General features: G+C 37.5%; 1 protein-coding gene across 1 annotated transcript in view; it reads right to left on the reverse strand.

The window, feature by feature from the left end:
* Positions 1-26,007, reverse strand: part of LOC122673200 (glutamyl aminopeptidase) — a 79,125-nt gene that overhangs the window by 12,313 nt on the left and 40,805 nt on the right. The window contains exons 11-17 of the mRNA XM_043870729.1: positions 19,374-19,453; positions 10,298-10,431; positions 10,115-10,170; positions 1,684-1,834; positions 598-671; positions 385-489; positions 128-298 (exon numbers count right to left, since the gene is read on the reverse strand). Of these exons, the coding sequence (XP_043726664.1) occupies positions 128-298; positions 385-489; positions 598-671; positions 1,684-1,834; positions 10,115-10,170; positions 10,298-10,431; positions 19,374-19,453 (771 nt within the window). The remainder of the gene's footprint in view (positions 1-127; positions 299-384; positions 490-597; positions 672-1,683; positions 1,835-10,114; positions 10,171-10,297; positions 10,432-19,373; positions 19,454-26,007) is intronic.

Raw genomic sequence — 26,007 nt, forward strand, 5'->3', positions numbered from 1 at the left:
GCCAGGAAAATAATTTTTTAATAGACTTTATTGGAAATGTATCTTCCATTAATTAGCATTTTAAAGAGACTGTGACATGTAAACTATCAAGTACCATTCATGTAATTTTTAAAAAGTTCCAGCTTACCTTGACAAAAGAGTAACATTCTTCACTGATGCTAATCCATACAGTAGCTTTTCTTTTTCTTGAGCTAATGAAGTTTTCTGGTATTGCTCAAGAGTGTAATTCCATGAAGTCTCATTGCCAGAGTTCTGCATACCATACCGATATACCAGAAGCCTGAGATTTACAGGAAGGCTAGAAGAAGAAACAGTGTTTCAGAGATTTAATTCCTCATTTCTCAGTTTAAAGTCTTCTAGATATGAAATCATGGGAACAGTCACCTTACAGTCCCAGTTAGCCACTCCTGAAATAACTGGGAAGCATTGTTCAAGGCATCACTGTCTCCCATCTTGCACGCCAGTCCTAATACAGAGGCACGGAGTAATCTAAGAAAACAAACACACACAGAGCTGGGGCCTTGAGCACTTTTCAACATATCTTAACACACACAAATATTAAACAAAAGTTAATTTTTAAAAAGGTAAAAAAATTACTTTGTGAGGTGGTCTCCAATATCATTCCATCCCAGAAAATCTGCAATGGGCTTCACTTGATCTCGAAAGTATTTCTGAAATAAAAGCACCATGTGCAGTGAGTAATAATTTACTATTTAGCAACAGTCTCCCATTTATTATTATCTACAGTTCCCAGCGGTAATCTTTTCCCCTACTAGTTCAGAGAACTTTGGGCCTGTACTTAGGAAAGGAATATATTCCAGTTTTTATCACATAGCAATTTTACTTCAGTCCTGAACATAAGAACATTCTGGATCACTCTCTAATATATAGAACTTTGGGTCATCCCCTTTTAACCTCCACTTCTTAGCTGACATTTTAATAAATAGAATAACACCTGATAGACTTATCATACTAAAGATTGCTCAAGTATTAATGAAATAGTAACTAATATTTGTATATTGACTTAAGATCTACAAAGGATATTTATATTATATGATTCTTACTATCCCATTACCATGGGCAGTCAAGTACTAACTTCCTATTGTACAAAGAAAATAAAGAAATATGAAATCATTTTTCCAATTTCTTTCATAAAGAAAATGGAAGAGCTAGAAATTGGAATCCAGAATTTGTTTAAAATTACAAGTGTCCTTGTAATCAGAAAGTGCTACAGAAATCACAAAGTCAAGAAAAGTAGTCTGAATGACTGTCATAATAAAATCTCAATGTGGAAATAACAGCAGTAATAATAAGGAAAATGATGTTATATTTTGATAAGAATAAATTCATTTTAACGTAGATAAATCCATTAAAAATAGGATCTAGTTTGTATCTATGGTTTAAAACATTATTTGTTTTAAATAAAATATTGACTATTGTATTTCTTCTAACACTAAAATGCACCTTTAAGTGGTATACCGAACCAGAAATACTGATACACTTCAAGCTGAAAGAAAAGAACATCTCTTTGATTTGATTAGTCAAGTCATTGTAATTTCCTTTGATTTTACTTGGCAGTCAAGATTTGCTTTTGTGTTTCCCAGGAGTTCCTTCTCTCAGAAATTTCCTATTCTACCAATGGGACTAAACATCTACTTTCATGAGCTATAGCATTAGCATTACCTCAATCACAGGGTATAGCTCTTTATCATCTTCAAACATGCTAATAATATAGGTTACAGCTGAAATGACTCTGTGCCATGGTAAATATTCCTTTTCTTCTTTGAGATACTTGGTCAAGTTCAGAGCCTCCTTATAATTTAGAAGCTGAGCTCTAAGAAAGAAAAAAAAATCCCACAGTAAATTAAAACCAATAGATTGGTTTCCTTTGACTGAAAGTACTAATGTGGGCATCATAGACTTCAATGTTAATGAGAATCCTTCAATTAAACAATTAAGAAAATGCATTACTATAAAGGTCCAATCAAAGAGGTTTCTTCACAATGATGTATTAATGTTTTCATATGTTCAACAATAAAGGGGAAGACAAAACATTAAGGTATGCATTGAAAAATTGCTGTGGCAGAATTAGATAAAACAAAAGCCATTTAGTTATATGGTTAATATTGACAAATAGAAACTTTTAAACATTAGGTTCACTAGCTGATTTTAATATACAAATGCACCATTATAAATGTACCTTATTGAATTTTTTATATTTGACATGAATAAGAAATATAATAGTACTTGTGAATCATCAATTGAAACATTCAATTGAAATGTTTTAAGGAGTACATCTCCTTTTAATACATTTCCCAGTAATATTTGTAAATAAAAATGGATTTTGTTCCTCAAAACAATGTGAAATTACTATTGACACTTTAGTGTTTAAAGAGTCCAACTTATTCCTCCTTAGAAAAGATTTTGGAACCTTTTGAAATAATATTCTCAGAAATCTGTTATGCCTGAAATTTTAGCCTAGGTTTTGTAAAGACTCTTAGGTGGGAATCCTGTCTTTCCAAATTACATTTTGAAAGTTTCAGTTAAATAATAAACTTTAAATTACTGAGGAGTGAAAAAGTTGGCTTAAAGCTTAACATTCAGAAAACTAAGATCATGGCATCTCGTCCCATCACCTCATGGGGAGACAGTGGAAACAGTGTCAGACTTTATTTTTTGGGGCTCCAAAATCACTGCAGATGGTGACTGCAGCCATGAAATTAAAAGACGCTTACTCCTTGAAAGGAAAGTTATGACCAACTTAGATAGCATATTAAAAAGCAGAGACATTACTTTGCCAACAAAGTTCCGTCTGGTCAAGGCTATGGTTTTTCCAGTGGTCATGTATGGATGTGAGAGTTGGACTATGAAGAAAGCTGAGCGCCGAAGAATTGATGCTTTTGAACTGTGGTTTGGAGAAGACTCTTGAGAGTCCCTTGGACTGCAAGGAGATCCAACCAGTCCATCCTAAAGGAGATCAGTCCTGGGTGTTCATTGGAGGGACTGTTGCTGAAGCTGAAACTCCAATACTTTGGCCACTTCATGCGAAGAGTTGACTCACTGGAAAAGACCCTGATGCAGAGAGGGATTGGGGGCAGGAGGAGAAGGGGGCGACAGAGGATGAGATGGCTGGATGGCATCACCGACTCGATGGGCATGAGTTTGAGTAAACTCTGGGAGTTGGTGATGGACAGGGAGGCCTGGCGTGCTGTGATTCTTAGGATCGCAAAGAGTCGGACACGACTGAGCGACTGAATTGAACTGAAGTCGTACTGGTGCATTGAGTGATGTTATGTTTGAGATCATTTTTTGTGAATGAGGAATAATGTAATCATATCTTGATTTCTCTCCTGAATTGATAAGATAAAATGGTATTGGAGATCTAGGTAAGAATAAACACTTTCAGCATCATATGATTTGTACTAGTGTGATATAACACAAAGTTTGTTTTCAGTTCAGAGAGCCGATTTCTCCTATTTTCTCAGATCTTGATCTTATTTGTTGTTGTTCAGTCACTCAATTGTTTCCAACTCTTTGTGACTCCGTGGACTGCAGCACGCCAGGCTTCCCTGTCCTTTACCATCTCCTGGAGCTTGTTCAAATTCATGTCCATTGAGTCGGTGATGCCATCCAACCATCTAATCCTCTGTCATCCCCTTTTCCTCCTGCCTTAAATCCTTGCCAGCATCAGGGTCTTTTCTAATGGGTCGGCTATTCGCATCAGGTGGCCAAAATACTGGAGCTTCGGTTTCATCAGTCCTTCCAACGACTATTTAGGGTTGATTTCCTGTAGGATTGACTGGTTTGATTTCCTTGCTGTCCAAGGGACTTTCAAGAGTCTTCTCCAGCACCACAGTTCAAAAGCATCAATTCTTTGGTGCTCAGCTTTTTTATGGTGCTAAAACTTTTTTATGATCTTTTTAAAACAATTTATATTTTGGAGCATTCAACTTGTCTTAATAAAAGTATAACTAATATTGAGAAATGGAGTACTTTATTGAGAATGTTTGTTGAGTAGAAAGTGATTGTAGAATTTTATGTTGCAATTTGAAACTTGAGAATTTTCTAATTTTAATAATTCTCTAGTTTCCTGGATGGATAGAGCAACAGCTTTGTCCAGTCAGTATTTTCTTAGAATAACTCTGAATAGTTGTTGCTCTGAGGATCAAATTGGCGAAGGCTAATGAAAGTTTATGAAGAATAATAGGTAATTCAAAAACCTAGTGGGCTGTAAATTTATAGCAGGTGAAATTTAGAGGCCCATTTTATAAATATATATAAATGTTATATATTTAACTGTTGAAAAATTGATATCCTATCCTAGTGCCTTGTTTTTTCAACATATTTGATAGCTATGCAATCATTGCACTGGTATCACTTGTTTTTTTTAAGGCTGAGTCACTTGGTCAGAACACTGGACTGAGAATAAATTGTCAATTATTACAGAGATAATATTTTGAGAATTAAGTTGATGCCCTGTTCATTTCCCACACATCATGCTGCTGCTACTGCTGCTAAGTTGCTTCAGTCCTGGCCAACTCTGTGCGACCCCATAGACGGCAGCCCACGAGGCTCCTCTGTCCCTGGGATCCTCCAGGCAAGAACACTGGAGTGGGTTGTCATTTCCTTCTCCAGTGTATGAAAGTGAAAAGTGAAAGTGAAGCCAGCCGCTCAGTCATGTCCAACTCTTAGTGACCCCAGGGACTGCAGCCTACTAGGCTCCTCCGTCCATGGGATTTTCCAGGCAAGAGTACTGGAGTGGGGTGCCATTGCCTTCTCCCACATCATGCTATTCTGTGGTATTCGATACTTCCAAGGAAGAGCAGTGTCTTTTAGGATCATGATTCTCAAGTTTGAGCATGTATCAGCAACATCTGGAAGGTTTTCTAACACTCGGGCCCCATCTCTAGAATTTGTGACTCAGCAGGTCTGGTGTAGGGCCTAAGAATTCTCATTTCTCACAAGTTCCCAGCAATGCTGATACTACTGGGACCGTGTGTGAAGAATCAGTTTTTAGAACAAAGACATCTGCAGTGCCCTTCCCTCCCAGGTCCCCTTACAGTGCTGTTTTGGCTCATAGCTGCACTTTTTCTTCAGAGAATAGCCCTTGACCAAATACATCCATCTTGCTTAAAAGGTTATGCAACCCCTACCCCTGGGCATTGATTGTCTGATGCAGGAATGCAACAGGCCAGTCTGCTTCCCTCAAGCTGGGTCACTGTGTAGTACAATTCATGAATGGCTTCCTAGTGGAATCTGGCAAAGCTAGACTCGAGCTAAGACCATGTCATCATTGCTCAGCTTTTCCCCTGCCCCACCCTGCTTCTCACACTCCCTACCTCATGAGAGTCCTCTTTCAATAAACCACGTGTTCATGAACCTCCATTTCAGACTCTGCTTTGAGGGAACTCAAGACAGCATTTTTACTCACTTTGAGTCTCCAACCCTATTTATTAAATCTGTAGACCAACAGCAGTTGTGAAAGCCAGATTTGGTTGAGAATTTTCCTTATTCAAAAATCTTCCATTTATAGTAAGAGTCCAGCCTGAGGAACTTTGATCCTAGAATTGACCTACAGTCTATCTTGTAGAGAGGATGGAGGCTATAACTTAAAGAAAGTTCCCACAAAATGCTATGAAGAAGAAAACAAAAAGGTCTTTTGAGGAAATGCTTGCTCTGTCTTGGGCCGAGGTACTCAGAAGTTTGGGGAATCTTGGAACAAAAGGTTTGGATTTGCTTTCCTGGGTGTGACCTGGAAAGACTGCATAGTCCTTCTCCAAGACGGTCGAGTTCAGCCCAATGTCTTACCAAACAACAGCCTTTGAATGGGACAGTAGAAATGGTTGAGAGAGGTGGTTAGGTAGAGGGATCTGACCCTATGGTCTCAAGTTCAGCAAAGCCTTCAGGTGGTGTGGAGACTTGAAAACTTCGCATGTGTTTGGTCTCTCAACGTTAACTTTCTAATTAAATTCAGATTTCTGGCTTAAAACAGTCTCCTTGCAATCAACTAGATCCCTCTGGAGTCTTTCCCCAGCAACTCACTTCTCCCTTCTTTAAAAGGCAGTCCTCAACAGGGTGGGAAAAGTTACTTATCTAGTTCTATGCCGTGGTCTGGTCAGCTCTGTAAGCATCTATAAAAAGGTAATCTGGTGAGCCTAGAGGTCTGTAACCTTGGCATGGCTGATGTCCACTTTGTGGTCTTTATTTGCTAACCTGGCCCTCACCTTGGACATGGTTGGAGCCACAGTACCGTGAAGTCTGGCAAAAGTCTGATTGCATCATTAGTTTAGGCGGCCCTTGAAACGGCCTTCTCTGCCATCCTTTGCTCAGCTAGAAACTCCTGCTGCCTCCCGTGTGCTGGCCAGCCAGCACTCTGCTTTCACGGGTGCCTCTCATGGCTTTGGCACACAGTGGGCTGCAAAGTGCCAAATAAGCTATTGAAAAGATAAAACTCTACTGTAACAGGTAGACAAAAAAGGATTCTTTCTGTCTCAATTTTGGCAAGGCCCCCCCATACCAAGCCCCTTGGCCTATGCTCTAAAGTAAGATGTGGGCCCACCCAATCAGGATTGACACGGTCAGTTGTTCAGCAACTTTCTGAACTTTCTGTGACCCTCAGCTGATAGCCCACTACAGCCTGGGAAAGAGACTGGAATGCCTAACAGGGAGAGAGAGACATTTTAGAAGAGGGCTTTTGGAGTAGGAAATGCCTACCTACTCCAGTACTCTTGTCTGGAGAATTCCATGGACAGAGGAGCCTGGCGGGCTACACAGTCCATGGGGTCACAAAGAGTCAGACACGACTGAGCAACTAACACACACTTCTGGAGGATTCCATCAGTGTACGCAAGTGCTATCCTCTCACGGAGGACAAGACTGTAAGATGCTTCCCCCCTCACACCCAGACTAGAAGAGGTTTTCATGGAACCACTTGAAGAGTTTTATCTGTGTATCCTGGAACTCATGTGGACACAGTGGCCCTGTATCTGATCCCCAACAAATCTAAAGGACGAGAGACTGTAGTTGACTACTGTTTTAACATCAGAGTAAAGAGATAGGACTGCATGAGGTGGCCCGTCTCTCCAGACTTTGTCAGGGGAAAGGACACGTGAATACCTGCTATAGACTAGATGTGGTTCGGAAGTTTTCACTTCCTCACCTCAGGGAACTGCAGAAGAAAGACCGTTGGCCATGGAATGGGCCATAAGATAGCACATATCCCAAAGTAGACAGCATGTCAGGATCTCCCCTCGTCGGCCCCCTCTGTGCTCCTTGCGGTGACAATCAGAGGTGACATGGTAAGAAGCAGGAGCTCCATGTAGCAAAACGGAGAGATCAGGCACCTTGTTCTCATTGCAGAGAAACTAGCCTGAGTGGGGGCTGGGAGAAACTTTAAAGGAACTTAAAAACTTTGAGGGTATAACTAGGCAGGGCATATGATTGAGCTGAACCTGTCGTGGGGACTCAAAGTGACTGGGTGAATTCTTACTCCTTGTCTTCAGCAGATGTGCCCAGCTGGAGAGCAGTTAAGAGTCCTGGCTCCTCACATTTGGGGGCAGGGGAATCAAGAATATATTTATTTTTAGATCTGCCCTTTTACTGATGAAACATAATAGTTCATTTCTTTTTGAATATCAGAGTAGAACTGTGTGAATTCTAATCCTACCTCATGCACTTACCTATCTACGCATTTCTATTTTTCTCTGAAGTTTGAGTGATTTGGAACAGACTCTAACTAATACAGGTGGGGGCCTGTTTCTCTCTGAGTCCATTTTTCCTCATGTGTTGCAGACAGAAATTGGGTGATAACTCAGTAGCTCAGGCAATGTTTCAGATGACAGCTCAGGTATTTTCTTCTGGATTGGTGCTGTGTGATTCTGCATGCTTTTTGACTTTCAAATTTGTTTCACTTTCTTCCTTTCTGAAGCTCTTCAAAATTTGATGGGGCTATGGTCAAGCAGCTGAACAAATGCAGGAAGATTGTTCAATTGTGTGAGTTATCCACTTTGTACACCATTCCTCAGAGAAAGCTATTCTGGAGGCTTTCACTTCTTAAAGCAAAAGAACTGTCTGCATTGTGTTATGATGGAAATTAAACTGTAAAGATACAAGATTCTAAGCTTTGGAAAAAGTCACCATCCATATACAGGAGAGTTTTAAGAAAAAAAAAAATGTAATAGTCCTGTTATGCTTAAAAAAGTTTTTTTTTTTTTTTTTTTGGGCCACACCATGCAGCTTTCAATTTCTTAATTGCTGGACCAGGGATTGAACCCATGCCCTCAGCAGTGACAGTGCAGAGTCCTAACCACTGCACCACCAGGGAATTCCCTAAAAGGTGGATCATTTTCTTTCACCATATCACCACTTAATTTTCCCAACCTACATAGTGCCAGGAACAGAGTAGGTGCTCAATAAATATTTATCAAATGAAGGATTGACATACCATAACATAATTAAAATAATCTGTTACATAGCCAGGAGATTAAACTCGGAGGTTCACCAAAGAGAATCAAGTTTTATTACCTACAATAGAGTCTAGATTACAAATTTAGAAGAGCTTTTCTAAAATGCCTGTCTTGTGTAGTTGCTAAATTGTGTCCAACTCTGTGCGATCCCAGGGAATGTAGTCTGCCAGGCTCCTCTGTCCATGAGATTTCTGAGGCAAGAATACTGGAGTGGGCTGTCATTTCCTTCTCTAGGCTATCTTCCTGACCCAGGGATGAAACCTGTGTCCCCTGCATTGACAGGTGGATTCTTCACCACTGAGCTACCAAATGCTTCTTTGCTGCTGCTAATCAATGGTGGGTGCCTTTCGGTCAAGCACTATGATCTATTGGGCACTTCCTAAAGAATGGACAATGGTTGGGGTCCTTTGTGTACATTCTCTCACTTATTCCTCACAAGACTCTTCTAAGTTCATATCCATTTTACTAATAAAGAAACGAACTGAAGCAGAGACAAGTTAAGAAACTCTCTCAAGGTTATACAGAGCCAGGATTTTAATGTGTTTGAGAGCTTGTTTTTAATTCCCTATAAATTTCCCCCTTAAAAATGTCACAAAGGATTTCTAACTTGCAGTATCTAGGGAGTCCATGTAAAATAGTTCTCCCATGCCTTTAGTGCTGTTATATTATCCTTCTAGCCATGTATTCAGTTCCTATTTAATGAGCATCAACCAGGGGCCAGGCACAGTTAGGAGCTGGGGATAAAATGAAGAGGAACATGATCCAGGTGCCTACCTTCATGAAACTTATAATTTGGTAGGTGAGATGGATAATTAATAAGCAATGACAATTAATATTATTGGAAACACAGGGGCCCATAAAAGGAACACCCAACTCAGAGAAGGGGAACTAGCATCTCATTGTCAGTATATTGCTTGTGTCTAAAATGAGGCTACTACAAAGCCAGAAAAGCAAGTTGGGTGTGCCCCTAGCTCCTACAGAAGTGCCAGAAATTCAAAAAATACTGGCCAAATTACTAGTGTTAGTCAATCTGAAAAATAAATCTCAAAGGTGCTATGGTTACTACTCTTACATGACCCCAGTCTATGTTGATTTTTTTTTTCAAAGTGTAGGTTGTTTTTTTCTAAGTGTAACTACCTTTAGGCCATGAGAAAAAATTCAAATTTTTGAAATGACACCTTAATTATATCAATCCTAGAGCACCATGTCTCATTCTTCTTACCCCAATGACCTGAATAATATTTGAAAACTCTAGCCATAAAATCTTACAGTGGGCTTGGGCTCACAGAGATGAGTTTATGAAACACATTGTTTGTCTTTTTATTAAATCAAATTATAACAGTGCACTTTTGAGCATTTGTAAGTGTTGCTCCTAATTAGCTCAAGAACTCAGATTAGTCAAACCTCACTTAAAGTCAATAGGGTAGGTGAGGTTTTGTGTCTGTTAAGGGCTGATATCAGTATTTTGGCTATAAGGCTCATATTAGTTTTAAAGAAGAAAGTTATGTAAAATAATAATGTTGTAAATAGTGGTTTTGGATACTTTAAACTATAAATTAATACTCAAACTTTGTTGTAATTCATTTTAAAAGAAATTTATGACAAGATCCATAGTATTTTACAGAATTGACTCTCATTCTGAAACCTACCGTGCCAAGGCAAAAGCATCATCAATAAAACTTGCACGATCAGCAGAAGAAAAGTCCTGGGAAGAGAAAGAAAAAAAGGCAGGAAACATGAATCTTAAAGCAAAATATACTGAAAAATTAATATCACTAAGATGCTATTCTCAGAACAAAAGTAAAACAATTCACAACCATTTCTACTCTTACCGTGTGGTGGAGGGAAAGATTGGTAGCTATCCATTCCCAAGTTGATACTTCATAATTTACACGATAAAACCCAATATGATCAGGGTTTATTTTGAGAAAAGCATTTCCACTATGAGTAGATTCCAAAGTGATTCCTGTGGTAGTAAATAAACACTAGTGAGAAAAATGTCTGCACCTACTGTAAACACACAGAAATTAGACTCAGAGGGCAAAAAGAAAAGAAATGGTAGCCTGAAGAGTCAAGTTTGATATGGATTCAAAGCCCCAAAGTCTAATTCTTATTATTCTTATTGCCTAACTTTAACATGTCGTTGTAGTGTGTGAGCTGAAAAAGAAATAAGTAATGTAAATAAGTGCCGTGTAATTTGTGACTTATTATTATTTCTTACTGGCAGAAGCTTGTCATATGGGTGAAATAATTCTGTGCTTGTCAATTCCTCAATAAAAAAATTAAAAAACCCAACAATACTTAAAGACAGAGAACTCCATGCCCTTTGGGGGTAATCCATACATTCTTAATCATGATGGATTAATTACACAAAGAATATTCACTGGGATAGCTTGGGAAGGGGATAAAAATGTAAACATATAAAAGAATACTCTGGTTAATTAAAATCAATATTCTAATTGATGGATATGGTGATTACTAAGCAGAATAATTATTTGAGAGTCAGCAACAATTTTTTTTCAAATGTCAAGAAGGCTTGCAATAGGACTAAAATCCAAATACAGCATTTTTGATCTTGTAGTCCATTTCATACTTGTTCTCCCAATTTTATTTATTTTTGTAAAGCCTTCTACTTCCATATTTCAATTGATTATATCAATGTCTTTTCATCAATAGATTTACCAAATTAACTTTATTTCTAAAGTAGTATTTAGAATTTACATAAGGCTCTAGGATATAGATTTTGGAAGCTCAACATTGAAGGAATAAAGATATTTTAAGTAAAAACTACTCAAAATAAGGCAGGAGGAGAAGGGGTTGACAGAGGATAAGATGGTTGGAGGGTGTCACTGACTCAGTGGACATGAGTTTGAGCAAGCTCCAGGAGTTGGTGAAGGACAGGGAAGCCTGGCATACTGCAGTCCATGGGGTTTCAAAGAGTCGGACACTGAGCTGAACTGAACTGAACTCCAAATAGTATTTATGCTCTGTATGACCAGTGTTTGGTTAGCATTACTCATATACGTCTTAACTCCTATACTCTTGTCTGTATGGGCAACATGCAATTTAAGTAATGATGTGGGAATACTTAGTATATTTAAATAACTTCAGATAGTTTAATGTAATAATAACATGGGGTATGATATTGGAAAATAGGATATGAGGCTGGAAGTAAAAGTGGGGCTTCAGTGTGAAGAGCCACATGCTGTATTAAGTCCATCTTCTGAGAGACAGTAAGAAAAGAGAAGACTTTTAGACGGGTGAACAATATACTCAGGTCTGTTTCTAGAAAGATAATTTTGATGGTATTATGGGAAGGAGATATTGGAAGGAGATTCTAGAGTCTACTATAATAATCTAGGGCAAGAGAAAATGAGGGCTTACCTTAATGTGGAGATGATGAAAATAGATGATGTATTCAAGAGACACATCACGAGTAAAATCAACACTATCTTTTCTGACTTGATGTGGACAATTAGAGGGGAAAATGACGTGCATGACTGGATGAATAATGGTGTTGCCGTTACAGAAGGAATAGACGAAGATGAGTCAGTTTGGGAGGAAAGGTGATTTACATTTTGGAAGTGCTCACAAGGTTTGGAAGATATCCAACGACACAGTAGTTTTTCATAATACATGAGTAAACACTTCAACAAGACAATAAGTTTCTTCAGGAACATTCATAGTAGGTTCTTGACAAATTGTAAACCTTTACCTCACTCATGTAGTATTTATCTTTCTTTGTCATTCTCCCACGGACAGGTTGTTGAAAGGAAGCTAATCTTTTGGCAGCCATACACTTTGAATGTTTGTATCAGGAGGAGAGCCTCTTGCTAAGCACAGAGCCATATGTTACAGGGGAAAGAGCATGAACTTTCGAGTCTGACAGATCTCGGATAAAATCTCTGCTCTCTGACTTACTAGCTGTGTGATCTTGGCCAAATCACTTGACCTCTCTGTGTCTCAGTTCACCATGAGGGAAACAGGGATAAAAATCCCTCACAGGGCTATTGTGAAGATTAAATAAGATAACATAGGTAAAGTGTTGGCTACATAGTTCTGTGTCCAACAGATGGTAGCTATCCCCATTATTATGAAAGGGGATATGCCGCCAGTTCTATAAATAGCAGAGCAAATATAAATAACATTGAGAAGTTCCTGGCTATCCATCTAAATGCAGCAGTATTTTAGTGCGCTTTATATATACCTAGTTAAGCCTGTCTAGAGTTACTGTGATTTTTCTCACTTTATGGATGAGGAAGCTGAGGTCCAGGAAGTCAGTAGTTACTGGACTTTCCAAGTTCATGCTACTCCTGGAACAGCTGACAACAACAAAATACTGTTGGGTTGTTTAGTTGCATACTTACTAAGTAAGTGGGATAAAATACTGATGCCTGTTCCAGGCAGTACATAGAAGTAAATGGTGCATGTTTCACTATTCTGTTTCTCCAGTTGCTATTAAGATTTTCCTGACTATAACAGCAGTATTTGTTCTTTATGGTTTCAAATATGTATTTGGAAAATAAAAAAAGAGTATAATGAAGAATACAAAAATTATCCACCACCAGTTGACATTATGTTTTTATCTTGTGTGTATATGTACATCTGTGTTTATCGTCCACATATATGCACATGTGAAGACACAATACATATAGACAACTTTACTGTGTTTTTGATTATTAATCCTTTTCACTTGAAATTATATTGTAAACACTTTGCAATTTCATTTTATATATATGAAGATGTAGATTTAATGGCCACATAGTAATCATACAACTTATAAATTGTTTTGTACAGTTTCTTGCTAGTTTTATGCATAAGAGTGGTAAATGGATTCTTTCTGGGTAGCAGCTCTTTCTAAAATTTTTTTTCCTTTTGTCTGGTAATTATCTTTTCAAAATTTCATCCAGAGGCTAATTTCAACTTAGATAGATTTCAATAACAAAGCATGCATACTAGTTCTTTAATATACTGTTTTATGTAAATAATTATAACAAAATTCAGTCAACTAGACAGCTTGTGATAGCCTGAAATTTCTAGAGAAAGAAACATTTTTTTCTTTGGTGACACAAATACTGTGTTCCATCAATCCTTTAAGCAAATTATCTTTCTGTGTAAAATTATAGTTCATATCTATTTTATTAAATTTGTGTATCTCTTAATAGTAAAACAGCTGAAAGGTATAAGAATAGTATTTTTTACTAATGACATACAAATTATATTCGGAGATCTAAAAATTTCAAGTAGGATGCACTACTTGGAATTTGGGGTAAGGAAAAAAAGTTTAATCTCTGCAACAAACACTAACATGATCCATTGTAAAATGGATTGGTTATCCATTTGTGACAATGTTCTCAACAAATTACTTATTCAAGGAAATTTCAATTATTGTATTAGTAATAATTACAGAGCCCCATCTAAATCTCAGCAAGAAGCCTAGAGAATCTCCCTGAAAAGAAAGATATAGGATTAATATGTAATACATAATAAGCAGGAATTGGGGGAAAAATGCAATGTGACTGTTGTGATGAAGGATTATCACGGGCAGGGGTTTTGGTGACTGGGAAGAAATAACTGCAAAAGAGAGTGGGATAGTGAAGATCTGTTGATGTGTCCCTAGTCTGCCTAGGGAAGCTGGTACATGTATGCCAGAGCATTTGACAGATCTGCTCTTACAGAAAAGAGTGTATGTGGAGAAATCTGTTGGCTGTTTACCACACTATTCCCTTTTCCTCGAGGTACACAGCTAGACTATATTTATCAGCCTCCCTTGCAGTTAGGTGGCAACATATGATTGACACTGGGGCATAAAGTGTGGGCAGAAATAATAGATGCACTTCTAGGTCTGGTCCCTCCGTTATCTTCCTCTGTCTTCTGATCAGATGCAAAAGATCCAGCACAGAAGTCTAATATTAGTTTGTAGAGAGAGAGAGGAAGTGGAGCCATAAGAAGGAAAAAGACAGGAATTCTAAGTCATTATCTGGGAGTGAGCTACCTAGGAGAGGCAGCAGGTCAGGAACACCTCCATTGGACTGTTACATGAATCAGAAATTTTTATTGCATTGAACTACTACTGATAGCCAATATATGGAATAATTAGGCTCCGCTGGTTAATGCAATATACAAAGCTGTCACAGCTTGATTGACATCTTTAAAATAATTGACGTAACTTAGCTCTCCCTTTACCCTAATTAAGTAAACTTTTTTCCTGAAAGAGATACCTAATTAGCTGAAGTGAATATTCTAGTTCATGTTAGCCAGTATATTTTTATTTGTGTAAATTAACAAATTAGCATTCTTATATGTATGGTTCATGTGAATAAGTCTTTCAAGACTTGGTTGACCAGTGCTGAATTAAACAAACTGAGCTTCTGAATCTGCAAAACTGAATCCATAATGAATGATTATGGATTTCTTTTCTTTCTCTCTCTCTCATTAAATTAGAAAAATATATGCACATCACTATTTTGATATGAAATATTTAAATATAACTACCATAAAATTTTAGGAATATTTATATGATAGAATTTGGTTATCTAAATCATCCATAATACATAATATGAAAGAGTTGTGAAAATAGTCATCACAAAGTCTATTCTACTCCTATGCCCTAAAACTATCTTTTAGACTCTATATGCTCATGAATCCCTATTTTTAAACATGTTTTAGCAAGATTGGTTCTCTGATATCGTATGCTAATCTATAAGTCTTCTAAATGTTGGAAAGCAGCAGATTAAAAACAAAAAGGTGGTATACTACTAATGTAGATGCATTGACAATAGACAGTATAGTAACTGATGCTAAAGATAGAGGCATTCACTACACATAGGCAACCTCTAGAAGCACAGCAGTCTTCAGGCAAATAAGCCTTAATTAAGAAAGGACTTGCTGAATCCTTAGCACATCTAAAGATGTCCACAGCACCTTGAGGGAATAGGGTGAGCAGGAGACAGGGAGTATGATGTGCAGTGTGTATCTTCAAAGAGCTTATAATTTACATAAAAAGACAAGACAGAGAATATGAACCTTAATAATGATGTTGCTTAAACTCTAAGGAATAATACTAAGGACTGATGAAACTAATAGCATAAAATATGCTCTCAACAATAAGAGGAGAGATTATTCAAGGTAGGTTAGAATTGCCAGAGAAGGCCCTGAGATGAAGAGCCTCTTCTTTGTTACAAAGTACATGTCTAATTGTTTTCATGTTTAAAATATTGTGCATAACACAAATGTGAATAAAAGACCTGAGGGGAAGCCCCACTATTGCCTGGGAAATTTCTAGCTGATGAATCACCAAAGAAACCAAGAAGAAGGAGGTGGGGCTGGTAACCTGAGCTGAATGCCCATTCAGTACCCTCAGGACATGTTGTCATCTGCGCTCTGAGCTGGGAGTTGAAGATGTCCCTAAACAGGAAACAGGAACTTACTGCATAGCCTAAAAATGGAGCAGGCACTTTGAAGTAGGGAGAGATGTCTAATTTGCTTCTGGCTAAATGACCAGTCATGATTCTGAAATTGCAGATAAAGATAGATTTGTCATCAAAGCTCTGTGGACATGAGAGCCACTTCATTCATTCCTTCAATTAACAATTACTAGGTATCTGCTGGTGATATGGAACAACCACACAACGACAAAAAATAAGCTCCATTTCTCAAGAAATATTCTACAGGGAGGGGAGGGACAGATAAAAGTCGGTAGTTACAGCAAAAGAAATGTCTCAAATCTAATGACAGAGGGATAGAGGCTGCCCAGAGAGCCCTTTGCACTCTCACTTTCATACAAACATTTTCTGTCCATGGCACTGTTTGAGTCTATACTCAGTCAATCCTATTATCAACGTAAACTCTGCCTTTAGTCCCCCTAACCCTCAGACAGATGTCCCTTTCTTTACAAACTTTCCTCAACTTCCAAATCTCCACTTGTATTTCTGCTGGGAGCCCCTTTGGCTCTTACCACACCAGGCCCTTATGACATGATGTTGTATTTGCCTGCTGACTCGTTCACACCCTCCCTAGACAGTAAGTGCTACAAAGTAAGAATTGTGGGGATTTTCCCCTCAGCATTATCTCTGTACCGACCCCTGTGTCTGGCCCGTTAGTTAAGTGAAGTGAAGTCGCTCAGTAGTGTCCGACTCTTTGCGACCCCATGGACTGTAGCCTACCAGGATCCTCAGTCCATGGGATTTTCCAGGCAAGAATACTGGAGTGGGTTGCCATTTCCTTCGCCATTGAAAGAATTAATTAATATTTTAATTAATTAAGGACTAAGTTCATTATTAAAATATTGTGTCTAATAAGGACATAATACATATAAGAAAAATGTTTATTATTAACTCCTGAAATCTATTTTGTGGACCACTGGAATAAACTTTAGTTACCTGGAAGTTTTACTTTTATGAAAACCTCAGTTTATGAAAATTCTGGATAGATTGTATTAGTGAAAATAAATTATCCATGCTTTTAAATTTGTAAACATCAAATCAAGAAGATTCCCAGATGTTCCTCCAATCTTCAGTTAACCAGTGGAGACCAATGGGGAAAATATGTAGTAATATTTCAGCCAAATCCACTGAAAATTTCCCAAGGGAATCCTAGCCTCATTATGTTGTTTATAGGTGCTATTAAACATTTTTTTTTACTGTATTTTTTTCTGTCTCTATTTTCCTTTGGCTTAAGTAAGAAAAAGGTCAGAAAAGATCTTGGTATGCAAACAATATTATCCTATATAAAATACTGATCTGGGTATTCTAGAAGAATTTAGGAGAAATTGATGACTACATCAATTAAAGTTAGTATAAATGACCGAGGGAAAGTTTTTGTTGTAAAGGCAACAGTAAAGGGTCTTACCTTGACAATAGCGAAGCTGGTAGAGTTTATAGTACAAACTAAAAATTACAAAATAGGGCTTCCCTGGTGGCTCAGTGGTAAAGCATCTGCCTGCCAATGCAGGAGACACAGGTTGGATCTGTGACCCGGGGAAAATCCCACGTGCCATGGAGTAACTAAGCCTGTGGGCCGCAACCATCGAGCCTGTGCTCTAGAGCTGGAGAGCCAGAACTACCGAAGCCCGCGAGCCCTAGAGCCCCTGCTTTGCGATAGGAGAAGCCGCCCCAGTGGGAAGCCCGCACTGCAACCAGAGAGCGATCCTGCTGAACGCAGCTGGAGAAAAGCCTGGTCACAACGGAGACCCCGCACAGCCAAACATACACAAATAAATGCAATTATTTTTAAAATCACGAATGATTTATAATAAAAATTAAAAAAGAAACAAAGCTGAAAAAACCTTATTGGAGCCACATAGAAATTTATACCCAAATGTGTATAGGAATATTATTCATAATAGCCACAAGACAGAAACAATCCATATGCTCATCAACTGATGAACAGATAAACAAAAGGTGGTATATCAATATGATATGACTATAACTTGGCAATAAAAAGAAATGAAGTTCTGATACATGCTTTGACATAGATGAACTTGAAAACAAGCTAGGTGAAAGGAGCCACTCACAAAATGCTATAGATATCATTCCATTTATATGAAATGTCCAAAATAACCAAATCTATGAAGACAAAAAATAGGTTAGTTGTTGCTTAAGGCTGGGAGTATAGGAGAAGAGAGGAGTTGATAGCTAAAGGGTGTGGAATTTCTTTTTGAGGTGACTGAAATGCTGTAGAATAGACTGTGGTGATGGTTACACATATCTGTGAATGTAATAAAAACTGGATTGCACACTTTAAATGGGGGAATTTTATACTATGAGAATTGTATCTCAATAAAGCTTTTTTCTTTAATCTATTGGGAATAGGGTAAAAATTTACTTGCCAGAGGTAATGAATTACTATTTTAGAATATTTTGCATGAGCAAACAGGCATATGTAAATGGAGGGTAGATGATCTGCTTTTATTCTTGAGAAGCAATGGGTGAAAGTCCATGCCAAATGCTATTTGGAAACCAAGTCCTCATGGGATGGGATGAAGAAGAGTCTCATTTTGTTTTAGATAAGAAGCGACTTTTGAAGCACAAAACAAGCACACTAGCAGAAGTATAGAAAGCAGGATTCTTCCTGGATGGTTGCTAAAACTTGCCTTTTTTATTATTTTTTCAGTGATCTGTAGTAAAAAACATGTGATAAGGTCTCCTTGTTTTCATATAACTCTAAAATTTTTCAAGAAAAGAAAATACAAATGAATGGATATAGAATACAGAAATATATTTCTAGTTGACTTAAGTGGGTAGAACAGTCACAGCTGAATTTTAACACAGGCAGGGGCCAAGGCGTTTACTTAGGGAGATGGATGGATGGATGGATGGATGGGTAGATGAATGGGTATAGATATAGATAGTCCCTTGAGCTGCTGGTGACAACTTACAGCTTAGAAAAAATAATTTAGTGTCATTAAAAATTCTAGTGTCATGCTGATTTGAGAAAAATATTAGGTCTGATTTAATGGCAGTATTTTAAAAGTCAGGCTTGTCACATAACATTTTAAGAAATTCAGTGACATTTGATATTTTAAAAAAGAAAGGAAGAGAAAAGGAAAAAAGAAAGGAAGGAAAAAAAGAGGGAAGAGAGGAACGGAAAGAAGAAAACTGATATATTGATCTTCTAATGGTTGGTTATATGACCCTTCTCTTTGAATGTAGGTATTTATTATTGTGTCGGTTATGGTAGGTAAATCATTACAAAGAATTTCTTAAGGCAAAAAATTCTCATTATTACAGATAAGGATTTGGGCTCATTGGTTAATTATTTAACCAATTAAATAATTGGTTATTTAAGAGATTTCTTTTAGCTGAAATTTAACTCATAAGTTCCAGTTTTACTGTTGTTTCTTTACACATACTTATCTAATGTAGTACATTAATTCAAGGAAGAAATAAATCAATTGACAATATTTACCTCCTGTTTCTGACCTATTGTATAATGTAATCCTTTGTTCATCGTCTTCAATCCATTTAACTGGAATATTCCACGTGTAACTAGTTTTTTAAAAAGAAAAATTTAACTTTTATTACTAAAACAAAAAAACATTTCCAAAGTAAAAATAGACAAGCATAAAAGGCAATAGACAAGCATATTTTCTTCATAAGTGATTGTCCAGTGTATAGTATACAATTAACACAGTTAATACATCATACTCTTTTTATGGTAAGGATAGGCTATATAATTGCTTTCAATTTATATAAATCTTTAAAATTTGGAAATCTGTTTCATAAAATTAGCTAAGGTGAAGATTATTTCAATAAAATGCCTTCAGACTTTGGAATAGAGGTATTGCATAAATATAATAATTATATATATTATATAAGAAAACTGAGCATTCACATACATACTCGTATGCACTCTAATATGCTATAGTTCCTGTCAAGGAATATAATGCATTGTTAGAATTCAGAAGTAAAGAATTAAAATGCTGTGAAGGAAATAAAATATTTTAGAAATTACATTGAAATGATACCACCACCATCATCCCTTAAAATGTCTCATGCTCTTTAAATATCTCCTATTTAGAATCATGTGAACCAGTGTGCTGCAAAGAAAATCACTGGGCAAGCACGTTTCAGGGATTTTTAGTGTTTTCTTTAGCTCCTTAGTATTTTCTCGTGGAGCCACGGGGGGAGATGAGCTTTGTATTTTGATACAATATGTATGCCAGATATTTACTCTTGAAATCTCTTAAAAGAGATCTTAAGTGTCTTTTTGGTTGTTCTCATTATCATACCTTACCAGTCAGAAAATACAGGTGATCTAGAGAAAAGATGAATCTGAGTTTGGGTTTAGGTTTTATCTCAAAGTGGACCAATGATCTGTGATCATTCAAGTCCCTAACAGAGAATGGGGGAATGATATTTCTCCTTTTCAAGATCTAGTGAAATCTATATAATTCAGAGAGATGTGTGTTTGTCATCTGCATGAAAGAAGTAATCCTTTGGTTTATAATTAGTGAAATGTTTTATAGATTGAGCTTTTACTAGCTTTCTTGAAGGATTTTTTTGCATTTGAATATTTTCGGCTGTAAGTTTCACAGAGCCAATACATAAACTGTCTCTTGGATCTTATGGGAGACATTGTCAGTGGTCCAGCCTTATCCCCTTGAATTCGTCATGTTTGTACTTCCAGTTGTAGATTCCAATGTGCTTTCCCTGCCAACAGCCAGCACCAGGTCTGTCCGTCAGAGGACTGCTCTCTGGCTGCCTGATCAAGGAAATCCAGAAGTTCCTGAAAATGTACATCCCTGGGTGCAGTCTTTAGCCAATGATGGCTGAGCATGAGAATGTTCTTTGCCCCATCTGGCAGGACCACGTTGAGGCAGTCTCTAGAACTTCCTTACAGGGTAGTTACCCTGGACAGCACCCTCCTGTTGTATTTTGCTGTTTGATATTCCTCTGCCAACCCCCCACTAGCCTTTCCTAGATTTCCTTATGAGTCACTCTCACTTGAATGATCAGAGTCTGATTTCAGTGAGCCTAAGAATGATACCTTATAACTTCTCAACAGATAGACAAAGGTTTTTTTAAAGTCATATCCTACCTACAGATTTCACCCTTTCACTGCTCTGCTGATTTGGCTTTGCTATGTAGACTAACATTTCAACCTCCTCACCTTTCCCCCATGCCAACCCAACTGAAACAACAGATTCTGCAGTGTCTGGATACCCTATGTATACAGTTAGGATTTCACACTTCACTATCCCCTCTAAGACATGGTGTCTGGGACTAGGCTGTCCCTGAGAGTAAGCATAAGACATATTTCTAAGGTCATGTAAAAAAAATATTACTCTGATGTCTCTAAGAGCATCATAAGACAAAAAAAGTTAGAGGGTTAAGGCTATGTAATTTTATAGTTTTGGAACCACTTGCAGGATCTATTATAATCTGAGTAAAACAATAGATTTGAGAGTATAAAATATCAAGAAATAGAAATTACATAAATCAAATGATAGAGTTTCTTATATGTTATCTAAAATTCAAGAGTATATTTTTAAAGGTATAATTCACTTTTTAAATATCTAACAGGGAATATATATGTGTGTGTGTATGTGCTTAATTGCTCAGTCGTGTCTAACTCTTAGCAACCCCATGGACTGTAGCCTGCCAGGTTCCTCTGTCCATGGGGATTCTCCAGGCAAGAATACTGGAGTGGGTTGCCATGCCCTCCTCCAGGGGATCTTCCCAACCCAGGGATCTAACTGAGGTATCCCACATTGCAGGCAGATCCTTTACCGTCTGGGCCACCAGGGAAGCCCATATATGTGTGTGTGTATATATATATATATATATAAATTATACCCAACACAACATCATAAAGCAATTTTCCTCCAATTAAAAAATAAGTTAAAAAAAAAGAAATATGTAAAACAATATAACAGTTTCTGGCAGTATAAATATGGCCAATCTAATTTTCAAAATAAGGAAACTAATTTTGCCCCACTATACCTGCTAGCATTCTTCCACCTGTTTACATTGACTAGACCACCAAAGACATGTAAACCTGTCCCATAGAGAACTCTTTCTGATGGAGACGTGAAACTCACCCATTTCTAATGGATGGGTTGAGGCCATAGCGTTAGAACAATAACTTACATACTTCTGAGCCATTTAGGTTATAAAAAGTTTCTGATCAGCAAGAATTCCCTAATGTTGGATTTAAGCAGTGAGAAAAGGGAAGAGGTCCTTTAGTTTATAGTATGAATTAATGTTGTCTACCAGACAGGAATATATCTGAACAGAGAGCAAGTGAATACTAGGATTGGAGGGGAAAAAAGATTCCTTTCTGGGAGTATTAGGCATAAATTATGATCTAGCTTTTAAATCAAATTGAAAAATAAGGAATGACAGCTTTTTATATGATGTCTTTTTTCTCTCTTATTTGTTCAGGAACCACTACAGATTTTAAAGAAATGTTCTTAGGAGTATAGCCTGTGTTTTCTAGGTTTATTTTCCTATGTGTATATAATTTGTAACTTTTTTTAGAAAGGGAACAAATAGATTGATTTTATGATAAATGATCACTAAAAATCATGCATCTATTAATCTAAAAATTTTTTTCTAAGTATCTGAAGGTTCAGACTAAAGAAAAGTATAAATGTTAGTATAATTTGGTGTTCTAAATCTTCATGGGGCTTCCCTTGTGGCTCAGGCAGTAAAGAATCTGCCTGCAGTGTGGGAGACTTTAGTTCAATCCCTGGGTGGGGAAGATCCCCTGGAAGAGGGCATGGCAACCCACTCTAGTATTCTTGCCTGGAGAATCCCATGGACAGAGGAGCCTGAATGCAATTTAAAGATTTATTATAACTTTTAAAAGTGATTTTAGACTGGCTGATATGCTTAGTTCCATTGGCAATAAAGTTTTTTTGTTTGGAGAGGGATCCATAATGCAGGAGTAGTTTTAAAAAATCCAATTCCACAGGTTTAAAAACACCACTGGCTGTCTTTGACTTAACAAATCAGTGGATGTGAATGAGAGAAGGGAATAACTACCGTGAAAGTTTCCCAATGAAAGTTTGTTTCTCAAGAAAGAAATATACTTAAAAATTTTTTTATGTTCAAAGACTATTAAATAGCAGTATTAAAGATAGCCAATCTGATCTGCTAGAACATAAACAGTAACTGTAAAAAAAACAATTTATAGTTATTAGAATGATCACATAAATTATGTAGGTTTATGTAATTGAACTGTTACCTGATAACAGCTCAGACCTAAGTATCAAATGATTCACATATTATGAAGAGGAAAGGATGAACAAAAGAGTCTTCTCCAGCATAATCTTTCCTCTCCAAAATAAAGGATATACAGACACTCCCTGACTGACTTCATTGGGCCTAAAAACTCAAATTTCCCTTTATTTTGGTGTGAACTATTAATTTTCAGAACCTGCGTTCTGCAAGATATCCAGTTTCTCTGAATTTCATTTACTGTGGGAGAGCTGAGTGTCTGAGGTTTTCGGGGTGGGAGACTGGTAACAGGTTTCAACAAGGTGACCACCACTGGCTTCTCTGGTTTAAGTGCCAACCAGTTTATTGGAAGTAGCTTATTAATTCTGAGTGTTCTTCATCCTCCATGCCTTGGACAGAAAGTTTTTGGCAATTTGAATTTTTGGAAATACCTAAGGTACTGTTAATGTAAGTTAATTCTCAAAGTCCTGAATTGGAAGCCAAGAAACAGATTCTGTTCCCTACTGCATGGAATATGTATCATAACGTGGGTCTATGAAGCTTTTTCAGTTCTCTAGAAATATGACTATGACCCCTATAAACACGATGAAAACAATGTTCTAAAAAGAGATTGTTCCTTGCAAATCCATCCGATTCGATTCCCTGTACACTGCTTATTCTTTAATTGGAAATTTTAACTCAAGTCAATCTTTGAAACATCTGCCACATGCCTCCAGCCCTAGCCACTCTCCTGGTGCAGGCCCCAGCAACTCCATCATCTCTCACAGGGGTCACCCGCTATGATATCATCCACACAGGTCTCCCTGAATCCACACTGGCCCCACGTGATCTGTTGTCCATAGTACACTAGAGGGGAACTTTGAAAAATGTAAACGTGATCCTGCCTGTCCTCGCCTTAACTTCCTTGAATTTGCACACTCTTGTTCAGAATCTTTAACATGGTCTGCATGCCTGGCCCCCGCCTTCCTCTCCAGCTTTATCCCCCAGCCCCCCAACTCTTCCCAGAGCCTCTTTGTCACCCGGTTCTTGGAGCAGTCACTTACACTCTGTGCAACCTTGAATAAGCTGTTTAATCATGTTCTGCCTAAATTTCTCCATCTGTTATAATAAAATACTCTACAGTACTTAAAACTGTGCCAGCTACCTAGTAAACGCCCCATCAGTATTGCACATCGTATGTTTAATGCTCCTTTTCAACGTTAGAGCCTTCATACGTGTTTTCTATGGTGACAACCCTGACAGTCACCCTCAACACCAATTTTTACTCAGTTTAAGAATCACTTCCTCAAGACAGAACGTCTTCTGTAGCCATCTCTACTCCACCACACCTCTTGCCTCAGGCTCAGTGTATCAGTGGACATGTATGGCAAGAGAGAATAATTACTGTGAAACTTCCAAGTGGGAGCTCGTTTTGCGAGAGAGAAATGTTTTTAAAATTTTAATATCCAGAGGCTTTATAGAAATATTAAAATGGGCCATTCTATTGATAATTTGCTGGAACATACAACTAACTATAAAAGAAACAGTTTACAGTTACTAGCTTAAACACTTCCTGAGACACTTTCTTTATACCCTGTAATTCTCCTTCCTCATATTATCCTAATTGCTATTGAATAAGTGATCTTGTGATGCTTTACATATGTGACTGTAAGATAAGGTCAGCGAGACTATTTAAAATGAGAGGAAGAAGGTGAAGGGTCTTTACAATAGAAATCAGGCAGTGGAGATTAGAAGCCATCTGGAGTCTGGTGGGTACAAAATTGTCTCCACCCAAAGCAAGTGTTAAGCTAAAAGACAATTAAAATCAGCATGGATGAAGTTAGAATGGTGTCCAGGGGATGAAGTGTATGGGTCACATTTAGCCAGAATCCTGTCCAGGAGGGGGCTCACTTGGGTAGGGGGTCTGAGATGATATCCCCAAAGTGGCACACCTAGGTTCCTGTGGCCAGCCCCATGGCTGGGAGACCCTGCAGGTGTGGGGGCAGTTGGCACTCCATTCATGTCTACAAAAATAACTAATTATATAGCGATGGTTATAGTGTTAACTCTTGTAAAAGCTGTTGTCATGCAAGGGTGATAAGTTTGGAAACCCCTGGCTGTGTGGCACATATTTTGTCAGCTGTTACAATATTTGAGATGTTTAAGAAATCTGGCAAATTAGAGGGAATGATTGACACATTGGATTTGTAATTTTAACTGAAATCCTTAGAATATCTTAACTCAGTAGTCATGTTTAAATGTCTAGAAAAATCTGATTGTGCTGGGGATTTTTTTGTTATTGTACTTTTATTGGAATATAATTGACTTACAATGTCAGTCTCAGGTATATGGCATAGTGATTCAGTTATACATATACATATATCATTCTTTTTCAGATTCTTTTCCCATATAGGTGATTATTGAATATTGAGTGGAGTTCCATGTGCTATACAGTAGGTTCCTGTTGGCCATCTATTTTATATACAGTGTGTGTATGTTAATCCCAAGCTCCTAATTTATTCTCCCCCACCGTGTTTCCCCTTTAGTAACCCTAAGTGTATTTTTGAAATCTGTGTCTGTTCCAAATATGATTCCACATATGAGTGATATCATATGATATTTGTCTTTCCCTGACTTAACTTCACCTAGTATGATAATCTCTAGGTCTGTCCATATTGCTTCAAGTGGCACTATTTTGTTCCTTTATGGCTGAGTAGTAGTATATACACATACCACATGTTCTTTATCCATTCTTCTGTTGATGGACATTCAGATTGCTTCTATGTCTTGGCTATTATAAATAGTGCTGCAATGAACATTGGGGTGAATGTTATCTTTTTAAATTACGGCTTTCTCCAGATATATGCCCAGTAGTAGGA

Source organism: Cervus elaphus, chromosome 17 (genome assembly GCF_910594005.1).
Source record: "Cervus elaphus chromosome 17, mCerEla1.1, whole genome shotgun sequence".
Lineage (NCBI taxonomy): Eukaryota > Metazoa > Chordata > Mammalia > Artiodactyla > Cervidae > Cervus > Cervus elaphus.